The sequence below is a fragment of the Ambystoma mexicanum genome, chromosome 8, assembly GCF_040938575.1.
Source record: "Ambystoma mexicanum isolate Mex_15411 chromosome 8, UKY_AmexF1_1, whole genome shotgun sequence".
NCBI classification, from domain to species: Eukaryota; Metazoa; Chordata; class Amphibia; order Caudata; family Ambystomatidae; genus Ambystoma; species Ambystoma mexicanum.
Window position 1 is genome coordinate 9,693,943 of NC_090929.1, and position 24,772 is coordinate 9,718,714.

Genomic DNA, 24,772 nt, shown 5'->3' on the forward strand with positions numbered 1-24,772 from the left:
AGAATAGCACGAGGATCCCAACACTTGAACGTGCGGTAAAAATCTGAAGATGGCTGCCAGGGGCGGGGCTTAGGGAGAGGACAGTCATTGGCTGGGGGCAGTATGACCCAGAGATCAGTGATTGGTTACTACTATGAAAGACAGATCAGAAACGAAACTGATACTGATTTTTTCTTTACCGAGGATTCCCAGCCTGACGACGGGGAATATTCATGAGCATGTGAATCCATGCCAGACCCCATGCTGGAGAAGAGTTTAGTAGCGTGAAAGGTTAGGAAGGGGCGAACTTTACGAATGTTATGGAGGTGGAAATGGCAAAATCTAGCAGTGAGAGAAATGCGGCGAAAGGGGGAAGAGGTGGGAGTCAATGTGGAGACCTAGGTTGCGGGCGTGGGAAGAGAAGGGGAATTGGGAAGGGGGGGAAGAGAAGAAAAGGAGGAGGGGAGGGAGCAGGAAGAGTATTGGCTGGGAAGAACAGGATTTCGGTTTTGTCAGAATTAAGAGTAAGGAAGTGAGAGGACATCCAAGATTTAGTAGCGGAGGCGCAAGAGGAAAGCTTATGATGGATGTCAGAAGAGAAGGAGGAGAAAGAGAGGAAGAGCTGTGTATCGTCAGCATAGAAATGGTGAGAGACACCAAAGGAGGAGAGAATGGGAGCCAAGAAGGAAGTGTATAGAGAGAAAAGAAAGGGGCCAAGGACAGAACCTTGGGGAAACACCGTGGTTGAGAGGAAAGCTAGGGGAGGTGTGGCCACCCCAGGAGACAGAGGGAGCGGTTAGAAAGATAGGAGGAGAACCAATTAAGTACAGAGTCTATAAGGCCAAAAGAAGAGAGATCTGAGGAGTAAAGGGTGGTCGACGGTATCAAAGGCAGGAGAGAGATCAAGGAGGATGAGGATAGAGGAATGCTTAGAGTAGCGGGCAGAAAGGAGAGAGTTGAGGACAGAGATGAGAGCGGTTTCCGTGGAGTGTAGAGGGCGGAAGCCAGATTGGGTAGAGGGGAGGAGAGAATGGTTGGAGATGAAGGTGGAAAGTTGAGAATAGACAATGCGCTCAAGAAGTTTAGATAGGAAGGGAAGAAGAGAGATGGTGCGATAGTTGGAGGCAAGAAGGGGATTAGCTGAAGGTTTTTTGAGAATGGGTATGATGGTAGCGTGCTTGAAAGGAGTGGGGAAGGAGGATGTGGATAAACAGATGTTGAAAAAGGAGGTAAGATAGGGTATGAGGAGGGGGTAGATTTTAGGGATGAGGGCAGTGGGGATTGGGTCAGAGGGAGAAGCAGTGGGATGAGTTTTAGAGAGGAGGAGGACAACTTCAGATTGAGAGATAGGGGAGAATGAGGACATGGAAAACGGAGGAGGAGGAGGAGAAAAAGAAGGGGAAGAGGATAGTTTGGCGGACTGTTAGAAAAGAAGGTGGCAAGATCAGAGGCAGAGAGAGGAGAGGCGATGGAGTGATCAAGGGTCTACTTGCATTACTGCATCTGTACAATCGTAAAAATGACTTGACATCTTCATTATTTCTGTAGCATGAGCATCTCGAGCCTGAAATGTTGCTCATCTTTACCACTTCCACCTTTGTTTCTATAGAATGTCCATACTCTTCAGCCTCTTCTTCTTCCATAGGTGCGTCAGTTCTGCTTTTCATGACATCACCGATCTTCTCTTTTGCTCAGTTTTCATACTTCCTCCGGCATTTCATTCAAATGGCCGTCATATTATATTGTTGTGAATGCATGTATGGCTTCATCAATGAGAACCTTACTTCCAGGCTTCTCTTTGCTATGGGTATTCACTGGTACTGCACGTGCCTCACACTCTGGCTCCCAACTTATAGGCAGCACGGGGGAGGAGCTTTGGGTGGGTGTACTTGTTTCCACCTCTACACTACCAGGTGGGATACTTAGGAACTCCATACCACCTTTCCAACACAAACACTTTCTCCCAGACAGCTCACAATGAGAGAAAACAGACTAACACCCGAGCTGTAAACCTGATATGTCCCAATACAATGGTCAGACAGGGTCAGGCAATCAATGGTCCTTACACACACCTGACTTCCATAACACTTCCCCACACGGATAAAAGGCGGAGCATGAGAGCACACTCTGACCGAGGCAAAGCACACGAGGAAGCAGCAGTTCCAGGATGGCAGTTTAATAGAAGGCGGAAGACGGCAAAACTAAAGAGGATCGCAAGGAGGGAAGTGCTCTTAATCTTTTCGAAGAGGAACCGTTACTTTCATGAACCTTCGAGAATAGAAAACTTAGACCAGGAAACAAAGGCGAATAATCCTGTATTGTGTGTCGGAGATACCCGGGGCACTCCTGCGTTGATAGTCCAGGCGGGGAGAAACGCTTGCCGCTGTGGTACTGTCCTTGGCTCCTACAACAAAGTACCGCCAATGAAGTCAGCACAGCCGGTGAGTTTGGGAGACTGATACCAGACCGGTCTGTGTTGTAGCCAAGGTTGCAAGCGGCAAAATTTTACAGTGAACGCGGAAGCGAACATTGTATGAAGCGTATGCGAAAATCTACGCAAAACAAATTGAACAGATGATTGATTGACCAATACCTTAGACAGAGTGGTCCGGCACAGCGTGCGTACGCATTCGAATGTCTCTGTAAGGTATCCAACTGAAAGAGTGACAAAGAATTGTGAATCAAAGTTGTCTTGCAATGGGTCAAGCAAAAGCCTGTGCACAATCGAAAGCCTTTGATGTTAATAGCGTAAAGAAAGTTGATGACAAAGTAGATTTCTTTATTTATTTCATTTGTATGGCGCGCAAACAACCCAGAGCCATTAAGGTGCTATTGCAGGTGAGAGACTACTAGTCAAGCTAGAGTCATACAGACATAATTTCATCATACAGGTTCAGTGGTAATAAAGGTACAATTATTATACATGAACAGCAAGCGAAAACGATCAGTAGCAGGTTGAAGTTGATGCGAGCAAGGCGTAGGGAGATCAGCTGAGAGCTTTTGGTTAAAGCAAGTTTGTGTTAAAATATTAAATTGGAATTGGTCCGAGCCCAGCGGAGGGAGACTAATTGAACATTGTGTTAAAGGGGATCTGAGCACGGCTGAGGGGGATCCGAGCTGAATAGTGAATCGTCTGAGAAATTTAGTACTAGTGGAATCCTAAGAGGAACTGTTTTTGTTTGTTGCATCAGGCCCTCTGAAGGAAGAGACTTTGAGAGGCAAAGAGACTTGAGCACGGGAGGCCCGGATGTCAATGATTGAACTGTATCCTTGTGCTAGAGAAGCCAGAGACTGTGCTAAGCTGGAGTGTACTGCATTGCCCCATGCTGAAAACTTGGGGAAGGGAAGCCAATGGCCTGAAAATCCAGACAACATTTTGTCAACATTTCTTTCTTTTTCATAACCTTGTTTCCCACACTATTTGCATTTAGAGGTAAGGATTGGCAATAGGCATATTAGTATAGGCCCTTTTATTTTGACAAGACACCACTAGGACTACAATATTTTATGGCTGTAGCTTGCTCCAATCTGTAGATTTAGGATTAGATAGGCGTTTTTCAAAACCTTTGTGGTCACTTGTGAGACCAAGGTTACGCACAGTAAGAGAAATAGGAAGAATGGAGAGAGGAAAAGAAATAGACAGAGGAGGGGGGTGTAGAGGAAGAGTGTGAGCAGGAAAGAATAAGACCTCAGTCTTCCCTGCATTTAATGTGAGGAAAAGAGAAGCCATCCAAGATGTGATGGCAGAAAGACATGTCGAAAGAGTGTGATCAATATCACGAGTGAAAGACGATAACGAGAGAAAAAGCTGACGATCGTCAGCATAAAAAATATGTGATAGTCCAAAATTACAGGAGCAAGTAGTGAAGTGTATAGAGAAAATAGAAAAGGGCCCAGAACCGACCCTTGAGGGACACCGTGATCAAGAGAAAGAGGTGCAGCAGTCGTGCCACCACAGGAGACATAAAAAGTTTGATTAGATAAGTAAGAAGAAAACCAAGATATAACAAACCCCCAGAGACCAAGAGAAGAGAGCGATTGCAGAAGCAAAGAATGATCCACGGTGTCAAACTCTGCAAATATGTCAAGAAGAATAAGTACAGAAGAGTGTCTAGAATAACCGGCTGTAAGGAGGTTAAGGCCGTCTCAGTAGAGTGACGAGGACAAAAGCCAGACTGAGAAGGAGGAAGGAGAGATAGATCAAATGTTGAGCTTTGTGAGTTTACCAGGCGCTCCAGAAGCTTGGATAGATAAGGTAGAAGAGAAACAGGACGAAGGTTTGAAGGAAGAAGAGGATTACCTGTATGTTTTATTAGATTAACTGGCAGAGTTGCGAAAGCTTTGCCCCTCACAAGCCTCCCATCTTGCGGCCCTTCATGTGTTCTATTCTCAACAAACATTTCGAAAAACATTGTGCAAGACTTTTTTCCTACCTGCAAAGAAGATCTTCAGCTCCCCTTGACATTGTGCAATTAACAATGGCTGTCCTGGCTCCATGAGTGACTCTTCTAACCTCTGACTCCGTGCTTTATCGTTTCCCCGGGAAAGGGTTAATTTACTGAACATTGGAAGGTTTCAAAAGTACTTAACTGTTCATGAATTATTTGTTAACCTTTGTTTTATTCCTCTATTCTATCTTTTACACCAAACTCAGTATTGCTCTAAATGTACCAGTGATAAATCAATGTCCACAATGTCCTAGCTATTTAAGTCACCTTAGGGTGTAGAAGTGTGTGTGCCGTCCCCAACGGGTATCGTCTAAGGTAGAGAAAATATGAGTGTGTTTTGAAGTGTATTTTAATTGTTACATAGATTGCTCTCTTCTGAAGAAGGCTTATACAAATGACTGAAATACATTTTTTTTTATCAAGAAACCTTGCGTCCAAATGTTTATTTAAATAACTGCTACTGTAAAACTCTGTGTCACAACATTACTGCTCACATTAACCCCTCTTTAGGTAAGCCTGGCTGCTCAGCCACACTACCAACCTGTGTATTTCAGACTTATACCAAAGGTTGGGTCCCTATTGCCAGGAGGTCAAGGTTATTGTAGTGCACTCAAAGGGTACTGCATACAATCTTGCTTAACAGTATGTGACAGGGCCAGTTTCATAACCCAGTCAGGGGAGGGAGGGGGAAGCACAAACCCTGCCCCTTGTAGGGTGAGTGCGGGACCCCCTCCCAACCCCACCTAACCTGGTCACCGTCAGTGGCGGGACGAAAGGAACTGCAGAGCCGCAGCAGGGTGCAGTCAGTCACGCACCGGACCCACAACAGGAAGCGGCATGGCACCTGTGGCCACAGATGGAGGCCTTCTTGTGACACTTTTACTGACCAAGTAAACACCCTTTGAACCTTACTGGAGAGTCAGAGTGGTTATTTGTGGCGGACACCCCGTCACATGAGTGATCCTCGACATATCAACTTGTTAGTGGGAGGTTTTCACAGCCCTCTGCGTGAAAGTGAGGGAAACCTTCTCCAAGGGACACACCGCGTAACCACAACAACCTTCTGAACTCTGTCTATTGGTAATGGAGCAGAGGAGTCTTGTTTCAGTCAGGAGCAGGGAGAAAGGTAGGCAGATACAGCGAGTCCCAATAAGCAACCTAAAGAATTGACTACACCCAAGTATAATCCAAAATCTACATCTTTACTAGTTACCCAACAAGCCACTAGATGTGCAAGACTCTTGCCACTCGTATAGATAATACCAGACCTATCCCTGGTGGCCAACCAGGCTATTAGAATATTAAGGGGTGGGGAGAAAAAGGGATCCCTAGAAATGAGCGGGACAAAAGCCAATACACATAGGTTCCTCACTAGCTCCACCTCTAGTTCACAGAAAAAAACATTACACAGAAGCAAATCCTACACATGAGTAGTGCCTAAAAGAAAGCAGTAAAGCGGTTAAACAATCTTAGCAATGACCATAGGGCCACGAAAATGTAGTATAAAGTTAGACGTCTAACACTACACCTACATGGTCTCAATATGCTGCTGTAAATGGACAAACAAATAGCCATAGTTAGCTTTTGTAACCCTCAAAAGATTTCTATGAGCAGGAGTGCAGAGACTTATTACTTTAAACTCCCTAATAATTCACAGGTAGAAGAAAAAAATGAGAAAGGTTTTTGGTGTAAAACTAAAGGCACTCGAGGGCAATCCATGAAAAATAAAGTTCAGTTAAGTACCTTTTTAAGTTACAGGAGTTTAAAAGTTTGGATACTTTTCCCCATAGGAATACATTTATGGTGCAATGCCTGAAATTGCACGAAATTACCTAACCCAAAATGGCCGAGCTCACCAAAAGACCTAAAACACACCACGAAAATGTATAACTACGAAAAGTTTGAACTTTTTGTGGTGTGTGTTTAGGTCTTTTGGTGAGGCCGGTTTAAAAAAAAAAAACACACCCGCAGCACACCCCACAAAGAAAGAAAAAACAAAGAAAAAAAAAAAAAAACAGGCTGCGGGGGTGTCCTCCGCAACGCCCCACCCACTATACTACACAGTATAGTGAGCAGGGGTTGAGGGGTAAACCCCCGCAGCTGCCTGAGAAAAAAAGTAAAAGTACCCTGCGGCACCGGTTCCCGATCAGGGAAGGGAAAGGGAACCGGCGCCACAGGGACACAGCGCGTCACTGACAGGTAAGTGGGGTGTAGGTGGGGGTATGTTGGGGTGGGGGTGTATGTTAGTATGGTTTTAGTGTTGATTTGTAATGGAAATATTCGTACATTTCCCATGCGAACATTTTGAATTGCGTACATTTCCCATGCAAACATTTCCGTCATGGGTAATTTACCCGCGGACAAATCACACAGATCCCATTGCCCACAGGCAAGCCATAGTTATGAATTAAGGCCAGGCAAGTACTCCTTCTGCCCGACAAGTCTAGACAAAGAAGCAACCAAACCAGGGAACACCAGAGGAACCCCCCCCTCCCAAAGAGCTGCAGGTTCGAGACCCACCCAGCCGAAAAAGGAGGGATGTCAAGCAGGTTTTGAACATATAAGAATTAATGGTAAACCACAGTAGAGGAGGGCCTGTAAAATACATCTACTCCCGGGCTTAAAGACTGTTCCAAGGAATAGGTCAAGACCCAGCAACACGTATTTACAGTGGCAGTCAATGAGGGTTTCCCTCAAACGCTAGAAGAACCTGGGAAGTACAGGGCTTCTTTTACAAGGCTGAGACAAGGAACCAGTACTTGAACCCTGAACCATCGATAATCTTTGATGGGGCCTGCAGGGCTCCTGTTGCTGTTTTTGGCAAGCTCTTCACCTCGTGTCTCATCTCTCTGGGTTTCTCTTTTGTTAAGCCTTCCTCGTATGGTTCCATGCTGGTTTATGGATTTGAGGGACACCAATCAGAAGCCCCAACGTTCCAGACACTGCTGAGAATGGTCTCGCAGCAAACTACTCAAGATTTCCAAGCCTGGAAACACAGGAGGGATCCCCTACCAGAAGCACTTGGGCAAGAAGGTGCTCACCAGGTGTTCTGCATCTGGTGACAAAGAAGCATCCAGCACGGATTGAAAGAAAAACCAGCTAGGAAGATGGCAAGAAGCAAAAGAGGAGCAGGGTGCTGTGAGGAACCAGAAGTAAGGAGACAGATGGAGGGTTTGGAATAATGCCTCAGTAGCTCTACGAGGTGTTTCCCTGCCTCAACCAAACTAACCAATGAGACAGTCCTGTATCCTGAACGTACTCTGACTCTCACTCTCAAAACTACTATAAGGGAAAAATACGCGGGCTGCTTTCCTCCAGCTGTTCTTCTCCTTTGGTCTCTCATTGCCTATTTGGCCCAGTGATGACTGTGCACTGTTGTCCAGGAAGTGATCATCTTCCTTGGTCTTCTCATGCCATGGGAACAAGCCCTTCCCTGGACTTCCAATGCTAGGGTAACAAGCCCTTCCCTGGACCTTCAATGCCAGGGGAACAAGCCCTTCCCTGGACCTTCAATGCCAGGGGAACAAGCCCTTCCCTGGACCTTCAATGCCAGGGGAACAAGCCCTTCCCTGGACCTTCAATGCCAGGGGAACAAGCCCTTCCCTGGACCTTCAATGCCAGGGGAACAAGCCCTTCCCTGGACCTTCCAATGCCAGGGGAACAAGCCCTTCCCTGGACTTCCAATGCTAGGGGAACAAGCCCTTCCCTGGACTTCCAATGCTAGGGGAACAAGCCCTTCCCTGGACTTCCAATGCTAGGGGAACAAGCCCTTCCCTGGACTTCCAATGCTATGCTAGGGGAACAAGCCCTTCCCTGGACTTCCAATGCTAGGGGAACAAGCCCTTCCCTGGACTTCCAATGCTAGGGGAACAAGCCCTTCCCTGGACTTCCAATGCTAGGGGAACAAGCCCTTCCCTGGACTTCCAATGCTAGGGGAACAAGCCCTTCCCTGGACTTCCAATGCTAGGGGAACAAGCCCTTCCCTGGACTTCCAATGCTAGGGGAACAAGCCCTTCCCTGGACTTCCAATGCTAGGGGAACAAGCCCTTCCCTGGACTTCCAATGCTAGGGGAACAAGCCCTTCCCTGGACTTCCAATGCCAAGGGAACAAGCCCTTCCCTGGACTTCCACTGCTAGGGGAACAAGCCCTTCCCTGGACTTTCACTGCTAGGGGAACAAGCCCTTCCCCAGACCTTCAATGCCAAGGGAACAAGCCCTTCCCCAGACTTCCAATGCCAGGGGAACAAGCCCTTCCCGGACCTTCAATGCCATGGGAACAAGCCCTTCCCGGACCTTCAATGCCATGGGAACAAGCCCTTCCCGGACCTTAAATGCCATGGGAACAACCCCTTAACTGGACCTTCAATGCCAGGGGAACAACCCCTTAACTGGACCTTCAATGCCAGGGGAACAAGCCCTTAACTGGACCTTCAATGCCAGGTCAGGGGAACAAGCCCTTACCTGGACCTACAATGCCAGGGGGAACAAGCCCTTACCTGGACCTACAATGCCAGGTCAGGGGAACAAGCCCTTACCTGGACCTTCAATGCCAGGTCAGAGGAACAAGCCCTTCCCCGGACTTTCCTGTTGTTGGTATTTGGTGCTTCCCTGCTCAGATCTATGTATTTATTTTCCTGGTCCGAAACAAGTGGTATATTAAACTACATGTGTTTTCCCTAGTAGACCACTCTTTAGGACCGTTTACTGTCCCGTTCATCCTTTTTACCATGCAATCCCCTTTTTAGGGCTCACTCTCTCTCTCCCAGCCGTACCTTTTCTCATGCAAGTTTTGTAGCTTACCCCACAACAACCAATGTCTCAGGGTTACTCACCGGTTTCCAGACGGTTTTCAGGAAAGCAGCTGCATCCTCCTGTGTTGCAAGTACCAGCTGCTATGGTCTGTGTCCTATCGTCAGCAGGCCTCTCAGCCCCTAAACCACTGTCGAGTCAGTGCGTTGGGTAAAGCTCTTCCCTAGCTCCGGCTTTCAGGACAGTTGAGAACCACCACCCGTTCTCTGGTCACAATTGCCCCTGGTGTTCCCACATCTTTCCTGAGGCTTACCATGTGTCCAATGTGGGCTTGCTTTACGAGCACTATCCGTGCTCAAGTGTCTGCTCTCAAGTGCTGGCGGTCCGTATATCAAATAGGTAGTGGGTTGCCGTGGCTTTCCGCGTTCTGGCAAAACAGCAGCTGCAGCACTCCGCTTTGGCCTCACTACGGGAAAGACAATGCCTGCAACTCCAGTCCCCCTGCGAGTTCACCAACGCCACCTTTGCTGTTATGTTCGGTCGGGAATTTGTATTCACATTACCCCGGGGATTCTTCCCTGAATGCACCATCTGTGCTCTCCTTTTGGTTCGCCACCTCGAGCAAAAATTGTGCGCAGATCACCCAACCTTTAGCTTGTTGGTTGTCAAATATCCTACCTGGTAGGATGGGGCAAATGCGTTACAGGGAAGGGGATACCGCTTCTCACCAGCCGGTGTCCCACTCCCCGAAGACCCCTCAGCGAGGTGATCCTCCCGCAGTGGTCTATCCCCAGGGACTGGAACCAAAAGTGATGGCCGTGTCCTGGCCACCTGGATGACAGATCCCCAGGGACCAGTGGGTGAGACACCTTCTGGTTTCTCACACAATGCACAGGAAAAAAGGAGCAGGGGCCCAACCAGTATGGCCAAACCAGGGTCCCTGTCAACAGCCATTCTTACAGCAGTATTCAGGTAAGGATCAGGAATGGAGCCGAGGAATGCACAGTATCCAAACAATAGCACAGTCAATTCAGGGGCTGGCCAAAGCCAGCCTACCAATTGCACGCTAGGAAGCAAACCAAGGGTTTGGCGGACCGTCTATGAGGTGGGCCATATGAAATGGAAAACACAAAGGGACTACCATGCTGGATGTGGTTCAGGGTTGTTTGAGGGACTTTAAAGCAGTTTGAATTGGCCCAACACTAAACCGGCAGTGCCTTTGTAGGTTCAGGCTTTGGCCTATGTCAGGAAAACAACTATTCTGGTAGAGCCTCAAGGTCCACACAGACAAATAAATGCCCGAAACAGAATGGATGGGAGCAGGGCTCCTACAAAGTTAAGGAACAAGAACTCCAAAAAGGAAATTCTGCCCTAACACGCACGAAGGAGAACTAAAATAAAAAGCAAAATGCCTGGGCACCCCCCCAACTACCCTTGAACTCGGCCTAGGAACTGTGTCCCAGGACAAGCAGGTCAGTACTGAGACAAAGATTGGCCATGTTCCCTGAGCTGTAAAATCCATGTCAAGCTTGGCCAATCACTGACTAGGATCCCACAAGACACCAGGGGAGCCATGCACCAAGTAAACAGCAAGCCAGTCTTAGGCAAGATTGTATGCAGTCTCCCTGTGGGAGACTGCACCAACCTTGTCCTCTTGGCAGTAGGTAACCTACCCTTTGGTACAAGTCTGTACTATACAAGTTGGTAGAGTGACTGAGCAGCCAGGCTTAGCTCAAGAGGAGTCAGTGTGAGCTGTAGCGTTGCAAAATAGAGATTCACAGTGACAAGTATTCAAATAACACTTATACTCAAGGTTTCTTGATTAAACAATTATTTAGTCATTTAACTGTCAGTTCAGTAAGCCTTCTTTAGAAAGGAGCAAATATGTAACACTTAAATACACACTCTGTTTCAATAAATCAGTAGATACCCTTTTGAGATGGCACACATACACTTCCGACACACTCCGGTGACTTCAATTGCTAGGACACTGTGGACATGGATATATCATTGGTACATTTAGAGCAATACTGAGGTTGGTGTCAAAAAGGAAAAGGTTAGGGAAGGAAACGACGATTAACATGTTTCTCAAACAGTGGTACTTTTGAACCCCCAATGCAATGTAGATTAACCCTTTCCCAGCTATACAAGTAAAGAATGTATGACTTTTTTTGGAGGGACCGATCAAAACACAAAGTCAGAGGTTTGAATAGTCTTCAGGGAGCCGGGACAGCCAATGTTACTTTAGCAAAGTCTAGGGGAGCTAAGGCACTTCTTGAAGGTAAGTAGAAAGTCTTGCACAATGTTAGAGAGTTTTGTAGAAAAAGAAATCACTGTTGGGCCAAAAGCTGAGAGGCTTGTGGAGGGCAAAGATGCAAGCAACTCTGCAAAAGGCAGCAAATCCAAGTCTCAACTGAGAGGAAGCAAGCTACACAACGAGAGGTAAATACCCCCTTAGTTCACAGTACCATAGATCTGACGAAATTGGTTCCAGCTGGCTTCTGTTCCTGTTGCAGTATGGCCTCAGTTCCTGGGCCTCAGTTGTGGGAACAAGAGGGAGGACGTCTGGGGACTCCTGCACTACGATTCGAAGGTTGGCAGCAGCAATGGGCAAAGTTCAGATCAGCTGCACTTTGCGGTTTCAGCTTCTCACGAATAGCACCATCGCGGTTCTTGGACACCTTGTGGACTTTCCTTGCTTCTGGGGTACAGCACTTTGTTGAGGTGGCTCAGGCTTGGTCAGCCCTGCTTCGAGGGAGTCCAGAGGATCTTCCTGGAGCTTGGGTCCGGCCTAAAAACAATGCACTCGATTGTGGTGTTCCTGTCCCTCGGCACTCGTTTCTTGCAGCAGCAATGGAAGTACAGACAGCAAAGAGGATTTCCAGATGAATTAAGTCTTGGGGTCGAATGGTCCCACCAACCCAAGGGGAGAAGTCGTCCTTTGTAGGGCTTCTCTAGTCGATGCGAATTCAGAGCTTACCACTGCAGCAGGGCTTCACCGGGCAAACCAAATGTCCAGGAGTTGCAGCAAGCTTCTCTTCCAAGATCTTCTTCTGATTCCTTCCTCCAGTGGTCAACTCTGCCTTCCTTGCAAAATACCTCGCCTTTTATGCAAGTCTCTCCCATTCATTTGCAGCCTAGCGGTCACTCACACAGGAGGTTGGATGTCCTGCAAGGACAGCCAGTCAGCCAATCACGTTTAGGTGCATTTTTGTGACCAAGGAGACCAAGTACAGGGAGTTTTGGGAACCTCCCTCGCTTTCTGCCCTGCCAGACACGCTGGAGCCAGAGGCGGGCTTCACCAGTTAACCGTGCCAAAGACAAATCAAACAAAGGGACCAAACCTGGTTGGCGCGCAGAGTAAATCTCAAGAATGACCTTTCCAACAAGAAATGGTGATCAAAGAAGACCAGGAACATTTTGACAAAATGGACACCTATGTATGCTATACTGCAGCAGCGAACGCAGTCCGCGGTAAAAACACAGTATGGAAGAAAAAAGTAAACCACTGCCACCAGCCATTAATTGTAGAAAGGGTAACATACAAATGTTACATGAAGAAGACAAAGGGGATACTAGGTAACCCCTCCAACACCCTATGGTAGATAGTGTGTGCTGGGTTTAGAAAGTTACAAAAGGCAAGTAAAGTCAATTTCACTTCACTGCTCTTGGAAAGCGTAGTTTAACCAAGAGAATGTCTTTAAACCTTTGGGAAATCTGAAAGACCTCCCTGTGCCACTGCACTGAAGGTGCTGTGTGTCACAATGTAAAAAGATTATGCCTATGGAGTTTGTCATACACCAAAACCAAAAGAAACAGTGTTCAAATCAAAGAAAAATACATGGGAGAGAGGGAAAAAGGTCTCACTCTCTCCAGGATAAAAATGAAAAGTACTAAAGTCCAGCAAAAGAGCTGGGGGTCTCTACGGTAGAAGGGAATTGGCACATTTCTGAGAATTCTCTGCAACAGGCTTTGGCCAGTCTCCTACCAGGCAAGCCACAGAACCGCTCACACCAGCCCAGTTATGGACCAGGTTCAACGAGATAAGAAGCCAACGAAAGGCTAGAGTGATGAATCCCATGTCATCAGTGACACCTCAACAAAGATCTCCCCCATGTGTGCAGGGGGCTCTACCTGATCCTAGCCCTAGGGGTGGCATCAAGGGGGAGGAGATGGCTGTTGAGGAAAGGTGGTGACCCTATCAGGTGGGATGCAGTATTCTTTCCTTCCAAGAGAAGAAGACTTATTCCTAAATTCTTGATGGCTTGTTGTCACTATACAAGACTTTCTCATTGTAAACCCCCAAAACACCTTCTTGAAAATCACTGTAGGCAAACAACATTCATACCTCATATACTCCTAACACACATTCATCTTCTTCTTTCTCCAATGGGTTTCTGAATAGAAATGCTGAACAATATTACATTGGAAATCATAGAAATACTGTGGACTCAAATTCCCAGAAAACCATAGGTAATAGGACGAGGAAGAGCAGAAAGGAGCTAATTGGGATCAGAAGAAACACAAAGTTAAGCATGCAGACTATTGGTCTTGAGGAGGCCCGAGTGAGTGGGACATTTGAAGATGATATCTGCATTCAGATCAGGTGAACCGGAGAAGAAGGAAGCAGAGCCGTAGATAAGAGAAGCAGAGCCAATGCAGACAGCAGTCCGGCGACGGACTGTGCTGGTGAAAACAGGAACTTCTACTCCGCTGCTCACAAGAGAGACATACCAGTGTGGTGCGAGGCCAGAAGGGACACCATAGGCACTGGGGAAAAAAAACGACTAGGAGCTGGCAGCAACTGCAGAGCTGTCGGGAACTGTTTGTGTAGAGACGCAGTGGTCGTGCTGGTGGGTGAACGCAAAGTGGTCTCGAAAGCTAGAACGAGGTCTGCAATGCGAGAAAGACCATTCCGAAGCTGGAGCGTTACTGCAGCAACGTGCCACGGGTCGGAAATACTGCAATACACCGGTGAGTCCACCCAGAGCTACTGGGGACCCGTGGCGTACTGACAGGCATGTAAGCAGATAAAGATATTTGAATAGCGACCTAGTGAAATACAAAGATAGACCTTCAACAAATCTCCATACTCAAGATATCAATATGGGGAAAGTTGGATCAAGTATTACCCTAAGTAAATGAATACTAATGAAAATATAAAAAGGCAAAACTAGTCTCCATTTGTCTCAGGAGTATAGCTCAGGGGCAATGTGCTTGCCTTGGAAGCAAGACAACACGGAGCAACACAGGTTCGATCCCCGGGTCCGCGCTTAGAAACCTCTGGGTATTAAGCACATAATAAATTACCTATCATATCATACATGAGATGTCAGTGTGGGGAAAGCTGGAACTAGTAGCCTCAAGCCAATGAGCGGAGCACAGTGAAGTAATACAACGGTGCTGAATTAAAGAACAGTGAACTCGAGAAGTAGTCGTGGTGAAAAGTAACACTACGCAATGAACTTTGGGAGGCAAGATACCTAGCAAGAGAGTATACCAGGTGATGTGCAAGACCCAGAAAAAGGATTCCTGGCAGGGGAGTGTACCAAGAGTTCCAGTAAAGGTTCTATAAAGAAACTCATTTATTTTTCTAAGTATATGGTAAAGAAGTGCACCAGAGACACTTTTGACACCCTAAAAGAACCATTGTTTGAGATAAGACAGTTGTGCCATCTTCAAGGAACTGTTTGAAAAATACCCTTTTGTAATCTTTAAGGAACTGTTATTTGAAAGAGACATTTTGACATCCTGCCTAAATATCCAGGGGAAGGGAACCAAATTCTCTATTCAAAGATTTATTCGTGGAGAAAATACTTTTTTTGGACTAATTATTTATTTTTAATTATGAACACTTTTTGCCAAACATAAGTTACTTCATTGCACTGTTAGTTGATCATTTATATGTGAGGGTCAGATTAGTATGGGTTTGGACACAAGGACAGTTTATATGGTTGACGACGAGGCACAGACTTATCTTTAGTTTAGGTGTGCTAGGTAGGGAAACTCTTTAGGATAGGGATAGAAAGGCCATTATCCAACCCATTTTATTTTAATAAAGATGTCTTATGTTCAAAACATTACAACTGTGTGTCCGCCTCCCATTACTCACTCCTCACAGTAGGCTCAAGCAAGACTGCAGGCCAGTCCCGGATCAGGCACAGCAGACACCAAAGCCTGTCACAGTAGGCTCAAGCATGACTGCAGGCCAGTCCCGGATCAGGCACAGCAGACACCAAAGCCTGTCACAGTAGGCTCAAGCATGACTGCAGGCCAGCCCCGGATCAGGCACAGCAGACACCAAAGCCTGTCACAGTAGGCTCAAGCAAGACTGCAGGCCAGTCCCGGATCAGGCACAGCAGACACCAAAGCCTGTCACAGTAGGCTCAAGCATGACTGCAGGCCAGTCCCGGATCAGGCACAGCAGACACCAAAGCCTGTCACAGTAGGCTCAAGCAAGACTGCAGGCCAGTCCCGGATCAGGCACAGCAGACACCAAAGCCTGTCACAGTAGGCTCAAGCAAGACTGCAGGCCAGTCCCGGATCAGGCACAGCAGACACCAAAGCCCGTCACAGTCAAGGCTCAAACAAGCTACGCACTGGGAACCTCACAATCCCAGCAAGGAAATCTCTGAAAAGAAAAGCTGAAATAGCCGGTGCATAATCCAGACCAAGAAGAATACCTGTAGAATCCAGTTTTGAGTCCATAATTTCTGAGAATTTGCTCAGCAAAAGCACATGTTGATCCCTGGGGAAAAAAGAAAAATAATCATATTCCAGTTATTTTATTAGTTTCAAAAAGCATAACAATAATCATGAGATTGCAGCAGATTTGTTTCCAGATGATTTTATTTTGGTGATTGCCCTGGGTTTCAGAATAATAAGGCCATCAGAGGCAGGAACAGTCTGTACATTTAGATGGTTTCTGGTTCTGCCATTTGCAAATAAAGGAGATGTTCATTTGGCAACAAAAAAAAGGCTATTATAAAAAAATAAACAATGCATATGAAAGCATTCAACAGTGCACAAAAGCATGTTGATGTGTCTCTAGAATAATGGATTAAATCCAATTTCACAATGCAGGACTCCGAACATATTCCATACAGCCGAGAGGTAAAGTTTCAACCTCATACACTCCCATAAAACCGTGCCCCTGGGACATGAAGCCAAAGCACACAATAGCACCACCTGCAGATGCTCCCAAAACCATCACCATAAGGTATGGAGGCAAAGCAAACAATAGCAGCACCTGCAGACGCTCCCCTAAAACCACGACCCTGGGACATGGAGCCAAAGCACACAATAGCAGCACCCGCAGACAGTTCCATAAAACCATGACCCTGGGACATGTAGCCAAAGCACACAATAGTACCGCCTGCAGATGCTCCCCTAAAGCCATAACCCTGGGACATGGAGCCAGAGCAGACAATAGCACCACCTGCAGACGCTCCCATAAAACCATGACTCTGGGACATGGAGCCAAAGCACACAATAGCACCACCTGCAGACGCTCCCCTAAAGCCATGACCCTGGGGCATGGAGCCAGAGCAGACAATAGCACCGCCTGCAGACGCTCCCATAAAACCATGACCCTGGGACATGGAGCCAGAGCACACAATAGCACCACCTGCAGACGCTCCCATAAAACCATGACCCTGGGATATGGAGCCAGAGCACACAATAGCCCCATCCTCATACACTTGTTCACTCCGGTCCAAGGATCGAGGCTCTTATGTGATCAGGCAGAGGAGCAGGGCTTCACCGGACCAATCACTGGAGTCCATGCTGGTCGAGCTGCTGGAGTCGTCCTCGGATCGCCAGTGGGCTGCTCTTGTTCGTATGATCTGTTGAATAGCTGCAGGAGTCCTCATTTTAACCAAGATTCAGGCTGGGAAGTAGCCCAAGCCTACCAATGGTAAAGGATCTGCACCATTCACATAGCCCATGGTTATCCAATCCTGGAGAACCACTGATCATCAAATCCGTCCAGCAACAAACCTTCGGGCGCCAGAGGAGGTAGACTGGGGCCAGAGAGTCCAGGCCACCACCTCTGGCTCTCACACAACGCCCACTTGCCCACGAAAGCAACAGCTTTCACTGATAAAGGGTTGCAATGTATGGTATTTCCTGACCTGGGAAGGCAAGTGAGGGCCAAGGAACTTTCTAACTTCCATCTTTCTATCACCAACACCCTGGACATCCCTGCCCCTCCCCTCCACAAGCCCGCTCCGTCATGAAGCCTGCCTCCAAATGGAACTCTTTGTACGACTCTGAATTAGCCGCTTTGAAAGAAAAGTGCAAAGCAGCAGAACAGAAGTGGCAGGCATCTAGCTCATCCTCTAACAAACTGACCTGTCTACTACTGCAAAGGCAAAACCGTTTCTCCATCTGCTCCAAGAAGAGGGCTCATGTCCAAGCCTGCATCTCTGGAGCCACTAACAACACGACTGAACTCTTTAAAATATGCAAGGAACTCGCCAATCCTACCACAGTCTTCGCCTCTCCCTCCAGGCTTACGCTCCAAACTGGCCTCCCACTTTGCCTCAAAAACTCTTGACATCCTGTCCGCGGTCACCTGCTTCCTTACCCCCACCTACCCCCTTCTTTCTCCTCTTTTGACCCCCCACTGTCCCCCTACACCAGATGAGATCTCTAGAGTTGTCCGCTCTATGAAAGTCTCCTCTAAACAGGTGCTACCCTGCTCCTCCAGAACCATCAAGGACAACATCGACATTCTTGCCCCTTTTGCCACAGGCTCTTTCCCTCAACCCCTCAAGCACTCCCTTGTGCACCCTGTCCTAAAAAAGCCATCTGCAGACCCCGCCCCCCTCTTCAGGCCCAGCAAAGTATCAACCTACCTCTATCACCCCTTTCTTGAGAAAGCTGGTCATCCCCCAACTGACCCTTCACAACAGTCTGGTTTCAGGGCAGCCAGAGGCACTGAAACTGCTCTCCTGAATACCTGAAAAGACCTACTCTCTAATTTGACTCTCCTTCTGTTCTGATCCTACTCTATCTCTCCTCTGCTTTTGACACCATCAACCACTCCATCCTCAAACCATCTCCGTGATACCCTAGGCATCACAGAGAGGGCACCGGCGTGGCTTACCTCTTTCCTCTCCAACAGACCCTCCCAGGTTCAAATGGGTCCTTTTCTCTCCCCCACCTCTCTCTCTACCTGTGGCATCCCTCAGGGTTCTAGCTTATCGCCATGGTTCTTCAACATCTACCTGGCCCCTCTGTCCCACCTGATCTCCACCCACTCTCCTCACTTCCACTGTTACGCAGACGACACAGCTCACTTTCTGGCTGCCTTCCCCCTCCCTCCTCCTCCGCCTCTTCCTACCTTATACATATCTGCTGCGATGTCTGCTCCTAGTTTCCCCCTCACTCTCTGGCCATACTGCTTGGGTCCCCTCCCCTCACCCGCCTGTGAGGAAAAAAACCTCGGATCATCTTGGACTCTTCTCTCTTCTGCTTCCCACACGTCACAGACCTTGCCAAGAAGTCCAATTTCACAACTTCATCTCCTCAGGGGAATTCTACCTTCCCTCACATTCCCCCAGAAGCTCAATGTCTCCAGCGCCCTGGTTCTCTCTAGGCTGGACTACTGCAACAGGCTCTTCCTAAACCTTCCTCTTTCCTCCCTTCGCCCCCTCCAACTAATCCCAGATAGGACTGAAAGACTTATCCTTGGCCTCAAAACCAGGGACCGCATCTCTCCAACCGTAAATTCTCTCCACTGGCTCCCGGTGACTGCAAGGATCAAATTCAAAACCCTTTGCATCCTCCACAAGGCTGTCTGGGGTCTGGGACCGCTCTACATCAAGCTTTCCCATCCTAACATACCCCACAGCCAGAATCATTCAATCCTCTGGCTCCAACTCTCTGCAGGTCAAACGTTTCTCCGAGTGGGAGGTAGATCCCGCTCTTCGGCTGGCACCTCCCTCTGGCACAGCCCCCCCCACAAACATGAACCGGATCTTACTAAGTTCCGGAAACTTTTCAAGACATTCCTTTCCTTTTCTCCTCCTCCTTCCCTCTCCCCCTCCCGTGCCAAGCTATCCACCTGCCGCTGCGACTGGGGCCTGGTCCCTTCAGAGTCATACAGGGACCAGACTACCCCTACCTACCAGTTCCCTGCCAGATTCCTATGTCAGCACTTGCCCCCAGGCGTCCTTTCCCGGGCTATCCCTACTCAGTCCTCCTGTCCACTGCATTTTTCCTCCCCACTTCTTTCCCTGGGCACTTTGCCGCACTGGCCTGAATAGCACTTACCCGCCCCCACCCTGTTTTTTTCCTTTGATTTACCATGCTCAGACCCCCACCCCCTCCCCTCTTGCCTTATGGCGCCTGGAAACACTGTATATGCACCATACAAATGTCCAATAAAACAAAAACAAGATGGCCAAAGAACAAGCAGAAATCTTGCGGCACAGCCATTTTAGGGTGCTAGCCACCTTTAGTAGCCAGTCTCAGTAAATGCAAAAGAACATGAGAAAAATATCAGAACAATTGTAAAAATCACACAGCTGCCACCAGCTTGTCTTAGGTACATCATTAAAGTAATCAAAAAGCCAAGTGGTAAACAATTAGAAGGATGCAAAGTATTCTAACTGAAGTACGCTGGAAGGTGCGAGAAGCCTGAAGGTGTCTCACCCGCTAGTCCCCGGGGATCGGTCATCCAGGCGGCCAGGACACGGCCATCGCTTTTGGATCCAGTTCCTGGGGAAGACCAGTACGGGAGGATCACCTGGATGGGGGGGGCCCTCAGGGAGTGGAAGTGGGAAACTGGAAGGTGAGACACGGTATCCCCTTCCTAACAAGACCTTTTGCCCATCCTACCAGATAGGATACTTAGGAACTCAGCCCCCCGGACCTCTTTCGGACACAGACACTTCCTCACGGACAGCTCACTGTGAGAGAAAACAGATTAACACCTGAGCTGTATACCTGACATGTCCCAATACAATGTTCAGGCAGGTCCAGACAATCACTATCATTACACACAACTGACTTCCATCACGCTTCCCCACAAGGATAAAAGGCAGAGCATGACAGCACACTCTGAGCAAGGCAAAGCACACGAGGAAGCAGCAGTTCCAAGATGGCAGTTTAACACAAGGAGAAAGACGAAAAGACCAAAGAGGGTTGCAAGGAGGGAAGTGTCCCTGACCTTTTCAAAGAAAGACTTACTTTCAAGAGCCTATGAGGATAAGAAACCGAAGACCCGGAGCCAAAGCTGAAGAAATGTGCATTGTATGTCGGAAGTACCTGGTGCTCTCCCGTGTCGATAGCCAACACGGGGAGGAGGATCGTTTGCCGCATGATTACTGTCCTTGGCTCCTACAACAAAGCAGCAGCAGTAAAGTCAGCACAGCCAGTGAGTTGGGGAGACTGATACCAAACCAGTCTGTGTTAAAGCCAAGGTTACAAGCAGCAACATTGTATTAGAAAACTGAACAGAACATTGTGTGAAGCGTATGAAACGAGAGACGCAAATATCATTAAACAGCAGATGAGTGACTGAATTTTTGAAGCTAAGACAGATACCGTACACAGAGTGGTCCAGTGCCACCTGGGTGCTCATTCGAAGGTTTCGGTTAGGTATACAACTGAAAGGTGGAAAATGTCAAAAGGAATTGTGAATCAAAGTGGTCCTGCAACACGTCAAGGCAAACCCGGTGCACATTCAAAAGTCTTTGATGGTTGCTGCTAACTGGAATTGGCCCGAACCCGGCTGAGAGAGTCACCTGACAAAGAATAACCTACGAACATGTGAAAGAGGATCTGATCCCAAATGAGAGGGAAAGGGAACGAACATTGCATTAATGGGATCTGAGCCCGGCTGAGGGGGATCCGAGGTGAATAGTGAATCACCTGAATTGAGTGCTTGCAAGAGGAAAATAAGGAGTTGTTTTGATGCATCAGGCCCTCTGCATGAAGAGACTTTGATAGGCAAAGAGACTTGCGTACAGAAGGTCCTGATGCGAATGGTTGAACTGTACCCTTGTGCTAAAGAAGCCAGAGATTGTGCTACGCTAGAGCGAACCGCTTTATGCCATTCTGAAAATGTGGGCAAACAGCCTGAACATCCTGACATATCATTTTGTGAACACTTTTCTTTTTCATAAACGTTACCCCCACATTATTTGTATTTAGAGGTGAGGATTAGCAATAGGTTTTTATGAATAGGCCCTTTTATTTTGACAAGACACCACTCGGACTGCGTGATTTGATGATCGTAGCTTGCTCCCATCTGTAGATTAAGGATTAGACAGGTGTTTATCATACCCTTGTTGAAGCTTAATAAACACCCTTGAACTGTGGTCACTTGTGTCCGTCTTACTGTAGATACCAGGCCTTCCTTACAATAGTGAGGTGTGCAATTGAAAATATACAGGCATTCCAAAAGAGAGTCTTAGGGACTAGTCAGTTTTCCCATAAGAATGAGCAAAACAGGCAAGGGAAGTAAAGCAGGAGCTTAACTGACCTCCACAAATCAGGACAGTTTTAGAGAATAAGCAAACATACTGGGGGTCTCGCAGGAACCTATGGAGGGAAGGGTGCAAAAAGAAAGTCTTTCATAACACCATTGTAGATTGTAACAAGCAGCCCTGCTTAGGCGGGCGGGGAGGTTGCATGCCAGCCTGTGTCTAGGCAAACTCCAGCTTAGTGCTCAGCAAGGGCTAAGGAACAATACGACCCTGTGTGCCGCCCTAAACTGGTGGGATTACTATTTTATCATTGGAGAACGCTTTGTGCACATTGCATGAGCCAAATGTCCAGTTAAAAAAAAAAAAAAACTCCAAGCTGGCCTCTGCCATAGCTAATTTCTATGCGAGCTGTGGATGGGACAGAGCGCTGGGACTGGGGCACACACCTCTTCTCCAACAGGTAAGTGGGGAGGGAGTAGAGTGGCAGAAGGGTGCAGGATGTGTTGGGGGGGATAGGGAGGAGTGGAGGGACTTCCCATTTCCTCACCACAATCAAGATAGCGGCACCTGGCGAAGGGCCTAGGTGGCTGGACTAACACTGGCAGCACACTGGTCTCGCCAGGTGCGAGCTCTAGTTATTCCTTCAGGTATTTAGGTAGGATGTCTGCGGTTTCCTCTTTCACGCGCCTTTTCTTTCTCCTGGCTGGATTGAGGGTGGCAGCTTCTAGAGTGGCGATTTCTTCATTTCACCATTTGCACTGGTTTCACTGTGTGTAATGCCCGACTGGTATTACTAAATTCCTGCCAGCCACAGCCAAGTAATGCCCTGCCAGGAAGATGCTCTCACACTGTAGTTTAAAAAACGTCAGGCTCCTTGAAATTGAAGACCACTGTAGATGTGAAAAACGTACTGCGCGGGGATGGTGTGAAAGGGCATTCTCAAACTGTGAGCCTTTCGAAATTCTCGACAAGAGCCGTTTGTTTCATACTGGGTTCCACAGATTAGGCTCCCTGTCGACACATTACGGACTACGTGCAAAACATTGGGGGGAATGACATGGCCCCGCTTGCAATGTAATTCCTCACCATGGAGATCGGCTTCCTTGTGTGCAAGTATGTCTCTTCCGTTCCATTTTATGGCCCTTTAGCTAAAGGGGCCATGCAGGACTGAATTCCTTGCATTCTTGTTCCTGCGGCCAAGGAGTTTGAAGTGAGAGAATTCCTTGTCCTTTTTAAATGTAAAAATGATTTTCTTTGCTGCTAATTCATCTGAGACCACCATCTGTTGAAGAAGAGCTGGGACTTCGAAAGCTAATTGAAATACCATCTCTGCAAACTATATTCAGTGACTCCAATAAAAAGTCTAAAAACTCAGACTCCGTTTCAAACCCTTTCTCTGGACATTTTCATAAAGATGCACATAAGTATTTTTTTTAAAAGGAAAGAGGGTGCGCGGAGCCTGGGAAATCGCCAACTCCAGCATGGAGCAGTGAACGCGGGAAAGGGCTCACATCCAGTTTCCTTACCTTGCCCTTCGTACCGGTCACATGGATAATGTTCAACTGGTTCAAGTCTTCAACCTGCCAAGAACAAGCTGTCAGGTCAGAAGACCATGCAACAAAGCAACAGAAAATAAACATCCTCTCCATACAAGCCGTTCCATCCACCTCTCCAGAGATCTGCTGAGGCACCAGGCAGCATAACACCCATAAACCTAGTCTACACAGCTTTACAAAGTCCAAGGCCTGCTCATCCTTCCCCTCCAGAGTGCTGAGCCCTCAGGCAGCATTATACCCTTGTGCGTCCTGTCCATAGCTCAGCCACACTCCCAGCCTTTTGTACCCCTCCCATCATCATTACCTGAACTTTGTCTAGTCCACAGGCAACAATAGCCCTTTTTACAACCTCTCTGGAGCTCTTCTGTGCCCCACAAGCAGCCTTACCTCCCAAGGCTAACTCTCCAAGCCCCCCCAGCCTGCTATACCCCTACTTTCCACCTCGTCAGATGTCTGCCAAGCCACCAGGCAGGATTAAATCCCCCAAGTCTTCTCTAGGTAACTCTGCCAAGCCCCCAGCCTACTTTACCCCATCCATCTACCTCTCTAGAGCCCTGTCAAGTACCAGGCAGCAATAGTTTTTTCAACCTCCTTTCTAAAGTGTTGCAGAGGCCTAGACTACATTATCTCCTCTCCTTCATACCCCTGACCACTCACCTTGAGGCCACTCCTCTCCAGGAATCCTCCCATAGCCTCCAGCTGCACCCGGGGGTCCCCACGCTCACGTTTCACCTGTTCCAGGTAGCTGGCATTGGTCTGCAGAGTGTTCAGAGTCCGGATGGCATCCTGGAGCAGAAAAAACAAAAAGGCTGGTATTAGGAACACTAGGACTTGTAGGAAAAGGATCATGAAACAGCTGAACCTGGGGAGTACCTCCAGCTTTGGCAAGAGTGGTCGTCTTCTTGTCCCCTCCCGAGGAGTGTACAGTGCTCTGGGGCGCATTCTCTAAACATGCACTGCATGCGTGGTCTTCCCCGTCCCCTCCCGAGTAGTGTACAGTGCTCTGGGGCGCATTCTCTAAACATGCACTGCATGCGTGGTCTTCCCACTGTCCCCTCCCGAGTAGGGGTGTCACGGTATTAGTTTTATGACGGTACGATAACCTTCTTGCCAAATGACGGTATATCATGGTTATCGCGGTATAGCAGGTGGAGTTAACTGATCTGAACAAATATTTTCGAAAAGGTCATAAATTGACAGATGTATCATCACAAACAAAACCAGGCACCCAGGGCCAGAATTGGGCTTTTTGCAACATACTTTCCACTGAAATGCCTTGCTTGCACCAAACACACGTGTGGAGAGGAGGGGATGGGGTGGAGGCCTGCTGCAACTGGCAAAGCAAACTGAATAGCTTTTCTTAAGTGGTCATTTAGGCTTTTTGCTTCCCCACTGGCTACTGGTGAAGATGAACATGTTGCCATCTTGATAACCTGCATGCCACCGATCAATGGAGGCTGATGGTAGTGTGTGTGTATATGTGTGTGTGTGTATATATATATATATACTCACTCACACTCACACTCACACACTCACTCACTCACCACTGACATGTTACCCTTTGGTATTGCAGCAGGGAATACCCACAGAGATGAGTGAATTT

At 47.8% G+C, this 24,772-nt stretch overlaps 1 protein-coding gene across 5 annotated transcripts in view; it reads right to left on the minus strand.

Annotated features, from left to right (window-relative positions):
* FPGS (folylpolyglutamate synthase) overlaps positions 1-24,772 on the minus strand; it is a 669,976-nt gene that overhangs the window by 384,382 nt on the left and 260,822 nt on the right. For all 5 annotated transcript variants that reach the window (XM_069609126.1, XM_069609123.1, XM_069609125.1 and 2 more), the window contains exons 2-4: positions 23,827-23,955; positions 23,140-23,193; positions 15,860-15,924 (exon numbers count right to left, since the gene is read on the minus strand). In XM_069609126.1, the coding sequence (XP_069465227.1) occupies positions 15,860-15,924; positions 23,140-23,193; positions 23,827-23,955 (248 nt within the window). The remainder of the gene's footprint in view (positions 1-15,859; positions 15,925-23,139; positions 23,194-23,826; positions 23,956-24,772) is intronic.